At 41.7% G+C, this 12,521-nt stretch overlaps 1 protein-coding gene across 1 annotated transcript; it reads right to left on the reverse strand.

The window, feature by feature from the left end:
- Nucleotides 1-25: 25 nt before the first annotated feature.
- On the reverse strand, nucleotides 26-12,228 carry LOC122008946 (ATP-dependent zinc metalloprotease FTSH 2, chloroplastic-like). The gene is made up of 5 exons (XM_042564878.1): nucleotides 12,062-12,228; nucleotides 2,059-3,230; nucleotides 1,588-1,901; nucleotides 725-965; nucleotides 26-536 (listed from the first exon to the last, which is right to left on the reverse strand). The coding sequence occupies exons 2-5, from the start codon at nucleotides 3,220-3,222 to the stop codon at nucleotides 198-200; spliced, it is 2,058 nt and encodes a 685-aa protein (XP_042420812.1). The 5' UTR covers nucleotides 3,223-3,230; nucleotides 12,062-12,228; the 3' UTR covers nucleotides 26-197.
- Between the last annotated feature and the right edge of the window lie 293 nt (nucleotides 12,229-12,521).

The following is a 12,521-nucleotide window of genomic DNA, read 5'->3' on the forward strand; positions in this document are numbered from 1 at the left end:
GTATTGACATAGATCATTCTGCAAATGAAAATAAAAATTTGTTTTCATGAGGTCATTAAAAGATACAAACTATTTCATCAGAAACTATCTAAAATTCAATTACAGAAACATTGACTATTATATAAGATGAGGTTATGGAGATGGCGAATCAACTATTCCACATGAATACTAATACTAATGAGGTTTCCACTAGTGAATTAAGCCGATACTGCTACTGGTGCCGGAGGAACCCTGTTTTCGATCGGAATCTCCACAAACTCTGAAAGAATTGCTCTGAATTCATCACCACTCATTGTTTCCTTCTCCTGTAGAACATCAACTATCTTGTCCATGGCTTCGCGGTGGTTCCTTATATGACCAAGAGCAATCTCATAAGCACTGTCTGTAATCCTCTTCACCGCGGCATCTATGTCTTCAGCAAGTTTCTCAGACATGGAGTTTCTAGCCATCATTCTCATGATAACGTCACCGCTTTGTGCTGATGAATCCATCAGTGACCATGGACCAATTTCAGACATTCCAAATGCTACCACCATCTGCCATTGAGGAGATAGAAGTGTTACTTATGGACCGCGAAAGTTTAGACGTGGTTGAGGATAACTCATACCTTTACACCAAATAACTTGGGTGTTTAGTTCTTGCTTTTCTTTTGGTCAAGAGAAAAAAAAATGGTAGCAAAGCAAATGGGAAATAGTTCGATTTTATGCGATGCTGTATCACTAACCTGTTTGGCTAAGCCAGTAATCTGCTGCAGGTCACCAGCTGCGCCAGTGGTCACCTCAGTATCCCCAAAGATCACCTCCTCGGCAGCTCTACCTCCAAGACCACCGACGATCCTTGCAAAAAGTTGTTGCTTCGAGATTAAAGTTGGATCATCCATAGGGATGAACCATGTCAGTCCCCGGGCTTGACCCCGTGGAATTAGAGTGACCTTCTGTACTGGATCATGCCCCGGAGTAAGAGTTCTGAAATTTTGAAAAGGTCGATTAGATTAAAGCTAATCAAACATGTGTCAAAGAAGAGAATTGTGTGCTAATCTAATCCGACATACGCTACTCTATTCAACTGACTGTTCATAGAAGTTTCATTAAGGACTGCTCATGGCTCAACATCAAAAGTGTGTACCTTACAATCCCTGATACTAATTAGGTTTAGAAGCTTACTATTAGGTAGTCATGTTGGAAAGAAAATCACAAAAAAAAAGGAAGTTTAGAAGCTTAATGTTATGCTTCGTTTTTTCTTACCAAGCACAGAATTCAATTTCATCTATGTTGACAAGATGAAAGAAAATGGTTATGTAATAATACAAAGAACTTCGCTGATATTTCTCTCTTGAGGTACTCTTAAATCAAGTTCAAGAATCTGATTTTCTTAAAGAACTTTTTGAGAACATTTGGATCGTTACTATCCCTATGGAGAAGCTTCATTAACTAGATTTAGGATGCCACATGCAAATAGGAAAGAAAAGGAACATACTACTTGCATAAAAGTGGGCTACAAATTTACTTCAACTAGGCTTTTTTGATGATAAATTACTAAAGGATTACGATTGACAATTATGGTAAATGAAGTATCGAATATTCTCACCCGCATATTGCATGGCCAACTTCATGATAAGCAACCAGGCTCTTGCTTTTACCATCTGTCATTACTGTTCCTTCCATTCCAGCTACAATCCTATCAATTGAATCATCTACCTCTTTTGAAGATATTGCTGTCTTACCTCGGCGCCCAGCAAGAATAGCTGCTTCATTCAAAAGATTGGCAAGGTCTGCTCCACTGAAACCAGGAGTTCTCATTGCTATAACATCAAGTGAAACATCACTCTCAAATTTTTTGTTGCTTCCATGCACCTTCAGTATTTCTGTTCGTCCCCGAACATCTGGAACGTCTACTGTCACCTGAGAATCATAGTTACAATTTTACAGTTATTAAACTCAGAGTCAACAGATATTTTTGAAATGCCAAAACATTATCTAACGGTAGATGCACAAGCCAGTGATTTCTTAATTTCTTGATTTTTCAGATGTATTATCAAAATTAAGACAACACGCACACCTGTCTGTCAAATCTCCCAGGCCGAAGCAAAGCGGAATCTAGAATGTCGGCACGGTTGGTTGCTGCGATTACAATTATACCAGTATTACCTTCAAAGCCATCCATCTCTGTCAAAAGTTGATTGAGAGTTTGTTCTCTTTCATCATTTCCTCCTCCGATTCCTGTTCCTCTTTGTCTTCCAACAGCATCAATCTCATCCACAAACACAATGCAAGGAGCATTCTCTTTTGCCTTCTTGAAAAGATCACGTACTCGGGAAGCACCAACACCAACAAACATTTCAACAAATTCAGACCCTGAAATTGAAAAGAATGGGACACCTGCTTCGCCAGCAATTGCCTTTGCGAGCAAAGTCTTTCCGGTCCCAGGGGGACCAACAAGAAGAACGCCTTTAGGGATGCGAGCACCGACTGCAGTAAACCTTTCAGGCTTTTTCAAGAACTCAACTACTTCCATGAAATCCTGCTTTGCTTCATCAACTCCAGCAACATCATCAAAAGTGACCCCTGTATTGGGTTCCATCTGGAACTTAGCCCTCGATTGACCAATGCCAAGGGGAAAGCCAGGGCCCCCGGGCCCCCCAAGCCCACCAGATGACCGTCTTGACAGAAGAAACAAGCCTCCTATAAGGATAAGCGGGAAAGCTAAGTTTCCAATCAAGTTGAACAAAAGAGATCCAGAATCTTCCTGGGCATTATGCGCAGCAAAATCAATATTCTTTTCTCTCAACTTCTGGAGAAGCTCCTGACTGAGCCCTGGAAGTTGTACACGGACTCTCTGGACCCTGTTACCTAGCTCAGGAGAAATAGCCTCCACAATGGCGATTGTTCCATTCTCAAACAAATCTACTTTTGTCACCCTATCCTTGTCTAAATACTCTAAGAACCTCGAATATGACATTCTTGAAGAAGAAACACCTTGCTCATCAGCATTAGCTTTCCTTGCACCAGCTATGGCAGGAACGCCTAATCCAACACTTCCAAGAAGCAACTTAAGGACCCCTCTTCTCTGTTCATGCTGCTTTCGGTCCAAAGAGGCAGAAACTGAGATTGGACGAGGCACAAAGGCGAGGGAAGGAAGACTCGCTGAATATGTTAGACGGTTTCCAAAAATCTCTTTAGTCAATATTGGTCTTGAAGTAAGGCATGCAGATGAAGTTGCCATTAAGTACTCTGAACGTCCAGAAATATGGATAAAGTGAAAATGATGATAATTTAAAGCAACATAAAGAGCTCTATCAAGTTTAGGTAAGCAGAAACATATACCAGTAAGAATGGGAACATAGTTACTACTCATAAGGAATCTATAGGAAAGAAAAAATATGTTCTCACTTAAGCTCTAAATTTACTACAAATCTGGTATGCAACTACTTTGTTGTGTCAAGATTTCAACTAAGCTAAACATCAATATATATGAATCTTACAGTCAAAATATATACAGATATATTTCATACAATTATATAACTCTGGTTGATCAATTCTCCAATGCGTATAGACCATATTTTGCGGGATACATATATAATGCTCTAAGATGTATCAAACTCTAAACCTTATTCACCAAGAGTTTCTCAACTCATCAGGTCTGACTAGTCTAACCAACACACATTCATGGTAACAACATCACATCATAGAAGTTATTATTTCTTAAAAGAATATATTTTGAATATCGAAGATACTGATCTTTCAGTTCTGTTTTTGATCAACTATGGCCATGGTTTAGCTAATATGGATTGTAGGGTATACAAAATCACTTTACCTGACTAATCCAGTCTGGCCTCAAACAGATCTGAAGCACCGCACTAACAGTAAATATGTTAGATGTCTTGGTGTAGTCACTGATCACATTAGTTAAAAAGATACAAGCTTACTAAAATACCCAACGGAGAACATAATTCTGCCAAATTGTGAACTTTCCCTTATATTCTGCCTCGAGTTGAACTAAATCCTAAAGTTAGCTAACCCCTAACAAATTCTCAACACTAGTCCCACCTTTTCTTTTTCTCCCAACTTAATGTTATTTGCGCAATACGATCAAAGTAGAACTAAATCAGTAAAAGAAAAGGCATTAGCCTAAGAAATGCGGGTGATGGTCAACATACATATTTGCAAGGAATTTTTCTTAGTTTTTCAGTGAAGCATCAAATCTCTGTACATTTAAGGCCTATATCTATCAAACCTATTTCCCTTTCCTTTCCTAACTACAACATGAAAAAAAAAGAACACACTGTTGGTGCAACATCCCTCAGGTCAAGGTTGACCTGGGTGACCAAGCTGAGTCTTGGTTTGAGTTTAGATGTTTGACAATAAGAAATTGATTGAAGAAGAGTCAAGTAGGTCAAGGTTGACCGGATACTTGACAGGGAAGTCCTGGTGAGTGAAGCCAGGCAGAAGGAAAACCCTAGTGAGTGAAGCTAGGTGAAAGTCCTGGTGAGTGAAGCTAGGTGAAAGTCCTGGTGAGTGAAACCAGGTGAAAACCCTGGTGAGTGAAGCTAGGTGAAAGTCCTGGTGAGTGAAGCCAGGCAGAAGGAAAACCCTAGTGAGTGAAGCTAGGTGAAAGTCCTGGTGAGTGAAGCCAGGTGAAAGCCCTAGTGAGTGAAGCTAGGCAGATGGAAAACCCTAGTGAGTGAAGCTAGGTGAAAGTCCTGGTGAGTGAAGCCAGGCAAGGGAAAATCCAGATGGATCAAGGATGATCGGACATCTGGTGTTGGGAAGTCCAAGTAGGTCAAAGGATTGACTGGATACTTGGCACGAGGAAATACAGATAGGTCAAAGGGATTGACCAGACATCTGATGGAAGTCCAAGTAGGTCAAGGGAGTGACCAGATACTTGGCATGAATAGAAAAGTCTAAGTGGGTCAAAGGGATTGACCAGACACTTGGTGGGAAGTCCTAGCAGGTCAAAGGAGTGACCAGATGCTAGGCATGATGTACCAACAGGTCAAGGTTGACCGGATGTTGGTTTGAGAGGCTTGGAACTTGGTTTTGGGCAAAAACCAAGTGTTGGATCGATCAGTGGATCGATCCAGGAGCTGGATCGATCAGTGGATCGATCCAGGCTTCTCCTAAGCGAACAGAGAGCCTCTGGATCGATCCGTGGATCGATCCAGATGTTCCAATCGATCAGTGGATCGATTGGGACGCGGCTGCTTCGCGCAATAAGCGCTGGATCGATCCGTGGATCGATCCAGGCGTTTTTCCAGAGCACAGAGGCGCTCTGGATCGATTCGTGGATCGATCCAAAGCCTCCCCGATCGATTGGGAATATTCGAATCGATCGAGATCCGACCGTTGGCATCGATAAAGGCCGCAGGCGTTCATTTCCTTCGGCATCTCTTCACTGTTTCATCTCAGATCTTCGCCAGCTCCTCCACAGCACTCTCAAAGCTCGTGATCGCCAGTTCTTGAAGGTTCTTGGAAGCTCTCCGAGTCAAGAGGCGGATCAAAGGCAAGAAGAGAAGCTAGGGTTAGGGTTTTCTGCATTCATTGTAAGCTTTGTGCTTGTATTTTGTTTCCCTTTCCTTCTTCTTGTACCGAGAGTCTTGTAGGGCTTCTCCGCCCTCGGTAGTTACCGAAAAGGAGTGTTTCATAGTGGAGGGTGCGTGCGTGGTGTGGATCCTTGGATTAGTCACCTCCTTTGGAGGTGGATACCAAGTAAAATCCTAGTGTTAGCGTGGGTGTATTTGTTTCTGTATTTTCCGCTGCATATTCTTGAAGAAACAATCAACGCCAAGCAACGCCGAGCAACGCCAAGCACCGAGCGAACGCGACGAGCTATTCACCCCCCCTCTAGCTACTTTTGGTCCTAACAAGTGGTATCAGAGCAAGGCCGCTCTTCACCGGAATCATCGCCGGAAGGGTCAAGCATAACAAGAAAAGCTAGAGGGGTGAAGAAGTTGGAGCAAATTCTTCAAGTTCAAGATTTTATCAAGCTCAACTTCAAGATGCAATTCCAAGATGGACTTGGATTTGACACAAGGGTGGCTCCACCATATTCATCTACAAGCTTCGATTCTTGGAAATCAAGAATCGAAATTTTTTTTATGATGGAGATAGAGCAATGGTTTGCTCTCATGGAAGGTTTTGAAGCTCCCACAAATTCCAAGGCAAAGTACTCAAAAGAGCAAGTGGAGCGAGACCAAATCAAGATGTGAGGCCAATGACAAGTGACCAAGCTTTTGGTCAATTTATTGCCAAGAAATCTTGGAACAAATTGGAGAGTTTGAAGATGCCAAGGAGCTTTGGAGCAAATTGGCAAGAATTCATGAGATCCCCTCCACTGTACCAAATCAAGGAGAATCCAAAGAGGGCGACTCATTGGATCAAGACCAAGAGGAGGACTCCGAGGTTGAGAGATGCTCAACCTCCGAAGAAGAAGTTCAAGAAGAAGCTTCATCTTCAAGGGAATGCAACGAAGGGAACAAGGAGGGAGCATACTCCTTGTTTCATATTCAAGATGATGAAGCCTCCACCTCTAGGATTGAGGGGGAGCAATCCTTGGTGACACCGGATCAAGAAGAAGGAGAAGCTTCTACATCCGGGTCAAGAGATGAAGAGATTGAAGAAGCTTCTACCTCCACGAGTCAAGAAAAATCAAATGGAGGAGAATCAAGATCGGATCAAGAGGAAGCTTCTACCTCCGGATCCAAAGGGAAAGATGCCACCCCTACAAGCAAAGGTATAAATATTTCAATTAAAAATAAAAATCATATTATATGCTTTGAGTGTAGGGAACATGGGCACTACAAGAGCAAGTGCCCTAAATTGGCCAAGAAGAAGGGCCAAGTGGCACAAAAGGGCAAGGCGAAGATCATCCCCAACACAAAGAAGAGCAAGGAGCATATTATATGCTTCTCTTGCAATCAAAAGGGGCATTACCGAAGTCAATGCCCCAAGGGGAAGAAGATGGTCAAGACTCAAGGAGGCATTCGTCAAGGGGGAGCCTCCAAGGTAAAGAAGAAGGTAACATTTATTGAGCCTACCCCTTTACATTATGGTAAAAAGCATGATAGTTCTAATTTATATCATTTTAATGCTATTTACCATGAAAATAGAAAGCATGATAGCGTTAAAGAAAAACATATAGCTTTTCATGCTAAAACCACTACACCTAAGGCTAGGAATGTAGGTAAAAGTCTAGGCAAGAACTCTAAGGATTTTAGATACAAGCCCAAGAACAAATATGCTCATGAATCAAATGAAAAATCTAAAACTAAGGACTTAGTGATAGAAAATCAAGTCTTGAGGTCAAGGCTTGATAAAATGGAAAGGACCCTAAAAAGGATGGAAAATATCCTAAAAGGGCAAATGAGCATAGCCTAGGTCTAGGAGCACAAAGGTCATCTAATGGCCATAGAGGTTTGGGATACAAACCAAAGGCTAAGAAGGATGTGCCCTCTTACCATAGAGTTCCATATAGTTATGGAACAAACCCTAGGTCTAGTGGTCAAGCCAAGAATACTAGGGAAGTCATCCCTAAGAGTATTTTTGCAATAAATGTGACTAAGACTTCTAAGAAGTCTAAGAAAGTCACAAAGAAGGTTACAAGGGAAGCTATCCCTAGAGTTGACCTAGAAAATGTGACCAAGGCTTCTAAGAAGCCCAACAAGGTCACTAGGAAGGTATGTAGGGAAGTTATCCCTAGTGAGTACCTAGAGCATCCAAGGAGCACCAATAGGTGTTGGGTTCCTAGGAGCATCTTCTCTACCCCATAGATGGGTTAGAGAGTGTCAACTCCGATTAGAAGGGTAGTTAACCCAACTTTGAGGAAATTGACACTCAAGGAGCATTTTCAAGGTTTTAGTTAACCTTATTATTGATTACTCCTTGAAAGAGTAAAATGTGTCTAATGGTGAAAAATTGATTTTATCTTAAAATGGCACAAATTGGGAAAACCTTGAGAAATACCAAGTTGGGATTTTGGTATTCTCTTGGAAATTTAAGGCAATCCGGGCCTTGATTTATGTAATCACTCTTGAGGAAAAATGGAATATGCCAACATTTGAGGACATGTTTATTTTCAATTGGCATACATTAAATCAAGGAAATTAGAAATGCCAATTTAGGCTTTGGCATTCTCTTGTAGCACTTTCGGGCAATCTAGGTTTAAGGTGTAAGTTTAGCTAAGACTTTAAGGATACTTAGATAGTTAATCTAGGTATATTTTATTTATGCTAAATCTTGCCATGATTGTTTGCCCATCATATGCCATGACATCATGTCTAGTTTTACATTCATGTTTTATTATGAAAAATCCAAAAATACCATGTCATGACATTCATACATCATGTAGTAATAGGATATTTTCTTTTGAAAATTATTTTCTTTTGATGTATGCCATAACATAATCATGCATTAAGTTTAATTCCTTGTAATTAAGGACAAATGGCATTTAACGACACTTATTGACAAGTGACATCCTAGGTGGATGTCTAATATTTCTAAAATGCCTAGATAAATATGCATGATCCCTAGATTAGGGCAAAACCAAAATCTACATCTCACAAAGACTATAAGGTGACTTGTATGTGTTTTAGTCCATAATAGATACAAGTGAGATGTTAGGATGATGAACAAAACTCAACATGTTGATTTAGTGCATTTTTTTGAGTTTTTAGGTTCATCAAAACACATAGTTATGTGTTTTCCCATCATTGGGAAAGCTAATGTACAAGTCATGTGCATTATGCCCAAGGAACATGATGGGATATTGGTTTTGAAAATGTTTTTAAAATGTTTTTGGAAAACTTTGGTGAAGGCTATCTTTTGATAGTAATCACCATTGAATAGTTAGACACAAACCTGAAGAAAAACACTAACGTTTTTGCAAGTTTTCAAGTTTGTGTCAATCTTTGAAAATATGATGTATTTTCATAGAAAGCTATTTTTCCATGATTAAGTATGCCCTAAATAATGTCTACACGAAATTTCATGATTTTTTGATTTTTGTAGAATTTTCTAGGGGTTTCTGAAGTTGACTGAAATGGAATTTCAGCAACTATCAGAGCTCCGATCGATCCATGGATCGATTGGAGTGCCGAATCGATCCGTGGATCGATTCAAAGTCTCCCGCGAGCAGAAGCTCGCTGGATCGATCAGCCGATCGATCCAGGTAGTCTGAATCGATCAGTGGATCGATTCAGAAAGGTTCAATCGATTGGAACCCAACTCCAATCGATCCAAGCTGCTGATTTTGGCTGGGAAGGCCTGATTTCAGCTTCTTTGAACCTCTTTGAGTCTAGGTAACCATTCCAAACCCTTAAAATACATTTGTATACATACAAAGGGTGTTTTCATGTGAAAACAAGGATGGATTGGTTAAGGAAGGCTTCATTGAAGTTTAGGTTGAGGTTTGTTTCAAATTTTGAGTATTTGAACCTCAAAACTTCTAAATTTGGGTTTCCTAAAGGTTTAGGGATTCCAAGTCATTGTTGGTGCAATGACAGAAGTTACCACCATGTCTTTAGGGGGAGGGACTCTTTAAAGACATGAAAAATTTATTTTTCATGAACCTTGGAAGGTGGTTAACCTTCTTTAAAGAAAATGCTCATGTATGAGCTTTTGAACTTGAAATGGGGAGTGGATATCCTCATTATTTCAAGTGGGAACTCAAGTGGTTAGAAAATGCTCAAGGTTGGGTATTTGTCTACATTGAGGGAGAAGTTAAGGATAAATGAAGGGTATGGGACCTTCATTATCGTGTTGATCACAACGAGCGATGTTGTGAACAACGTTGAGCAACTCTTCAGGGGGAGAATCGTCAACAAATGGATTTGTTGATGTGTACCCAAAATTGGGGTATGGGTTGATGTGTGCCCAAAGATGAGTTGATGTGTGCCAATAGGGGGAGAATGAAAGGACCTGTGATTGGGTGTAAGTTAGGCTTTCATTACCTAGAGGGAGTGTGCCCTCTTAGGGGGAGAATGAAGAGCTTAATTTATGTGTTCATTACCTAGTGGCATGAAGATTGAGGCTATAGGATTAGCCTAACTTACATGTGGTATTGTAAGTGTTATTGTGGTATTGTCGAACATCAAAGGGAGATTGTTGGTGCACATCCCTCGGTTGACCTGGTGACCAAGTCGAGTCTTGGTTTGAGTTTAGATGTTTGACAATAAGAAATTGATTGAAGAAGAGTCAGTAGGTCGAGGTTTAGGCAAAGGAAGTCTGGTGAGTGAAGCCAGGCTGAAGGAAAACCCTAGTGAGTGAAGCTGGGTGAAAGTCACGTGAGTGAAGCTAGGTGAAAGTCCCGTGAGTGAAACCGGTGAAACCCTAGTGGTGAAGCTGGTGAAAGTCACAGTGAGTGAAACCGGTGAAACCCTAGTGAGTGAAGCTGGGTGAAAGTCCCGGTGAGTGCAGGCGGAAGGAAAACCCTAGTGAGTGAAGCTAGGTGAAAGTCCAGTGAGTGAAGCCGGTGAAAGCCCTAGTGAGTGAAGCTAGGCGGATGGAAAACCCTAGTGAGTGAAGCTGGTGAAAGTCCCGTGAGTGAAGCCGGAAAATCCGGATGGATCGAGGATGATCGGACATCCGGTGTTGGGAAGTCCAAGTAGGTCAAAGGATTGATTGGATACTTGGCACGAGGAAATCTGATGAAGGTCGAAGGATCAGGACTCCGATGGAAGTCCAAGTAGGTCGAGGGTGACCGGATACTTGGCATGAATAGAAAAGTCTAAGTGGGTCAAAGGATTGACCGGACACTTGGTGGGAAGTCTAGCAGTCAAGGGTGACGGATGCTAGGCATGATGTACCAGCAGTCGAGGTTGACCGGATGTTGGTTCGAGAGGCTTGGAACTTGGTTTTGGGCAAAACCAAGTGTTGGATCGATCGGTGGATCGATCCAGAGCCGGATCGATCGGTGGATCGATCCGAGCTAGCGAACAGAGAGCCTCCGGATCGATCCGTGGATCGATCCAGATGTTCAATCGATCGGTGGATCGATTGGGACGCTGCCGCTAATAAGCGCCGGATCGATCCGTGGATCGATCCGGTGCGTGCACAGAGGCGCTCTGGATCGATCCGTGGATCGATCCAAAGCCTCCCCGATCGATTGGGAATATTCGAATCGATCGGGATCCGACCGTTGGCGTCGATAAAGGCCGCAGGCATTCATTTCCTTCGGCATCTCTTCTCCGATTCACTCCAGATCTTCGCCAGCTCCTCCACAACACTCTCAAAGCTCGTGATCGCCAGTTCTTGAAGGTTCTTGGAAGCTCTCCGAGTCAAGAGGCGGATCAAAGGCAAGAAGAGAAGCTAGGGTTAGGGTTTTCTGCATTCATTGTAAGCTTTGTGCTTGTATTTTGTTTCCCTTTCCTTCTTCTTGTACCGAGAGTCTTGTAGGGCTTCTCCGCCCTCGGTAGTTACCGAAAAGGAGTGTTTCATAGTGGAGGGTGCGTGCGTGGTGTGGATCCTTGGATTAGTCACCTCCTTTGGAGGTGGATACCAAGTAAAATCCTAGTGTTAGCGTGGGTGTATTTGTTTCTGTATTTTCCGCTGCATATTCTTGAAGAAACAATCAACGCCAAGCAACGCCGAGCAACGCCAAGCACCGAGCGAACGCGACGAGCTATTCCCCCCCCCCCCCCCCCCTCTAGCTACTTTTGGTCCTAACACACACCGCGAGCATATTGCAGAGGTCCAGAAACCAAACTGAGTTCCAGGCTTTTACTTCGGTAGGCATAAAAAAACCAACCTGGCATAGCTCTTCAAAACCTAATTACCACGTCATAAAAATATTCCCTTGAATGCAGATGATTTATCCGAAAACTTCACTCCAGAAAGTATCTATTCCACAACGAACAACAGCTAACTAAACAAGAGGAAAGATCCAAAATTGAACCTCCTGAACCAAGAAATACAAGGCTTATCGTCCACTCGCACTGACTCCTTGTGAGAAAGGAGAAAAAAAAATATCAACAGCACAATCCATTCATCATCAGCGATACATCTCTCCCACCCTAAAAAACACATTTTTTGGGGAGGAAATGACATAAGTGAAAGAAAGATCTTACCGAATTCGACGCGCTGAGAAGGGAAACCTTGGAGCTCCGCTTGGCAAGGAATCAAATCTCCCGAGTGGGATTTAAGTAGAAGGAGAGGAGACTGCGAAAGGGAGATTTTTTTTTCCTTCTCCAGAGCGGAAGGAGGAGAGGGACTTTGCTATCGGCTATCGCTGTGATTGGTGCTACGTGGCCGCGGCCACGGCCACGATAAGATCGAATTCCACATTTGTTCTCTGTCACATAAAATTAATTTGCGTGTGTATTTATCTTAGTGTTTTTTTTCTTCAAATATTTCTGAAATAATAAAAAAAAATTGAAAAAAATAAAAAAGGGAAATTAAATTTTATCAAAATAACATTTCATTTATAATTTAATACCTAATTTATTTATTTATTCTCCATCTTAAAATAAAAGACACTATATTTTTATGAATATCTATATATTTTTAAAATCACTTCTATATAGAAAA

Source organism: Zingiber officinale, chromosome 8A (assembly GCF_018446385.1).
Source record: "Zingiber officinale cultivar Zhangliang chromosome 8A, Zo_v1.1, whole genome shotgun sequence".
NCBI lineage: Eukaryota > Viridiplantae > Streptophyta > Magnoliopsida > Zingiberales > Zingiberaceae > Zingiber > Zingiber officinale.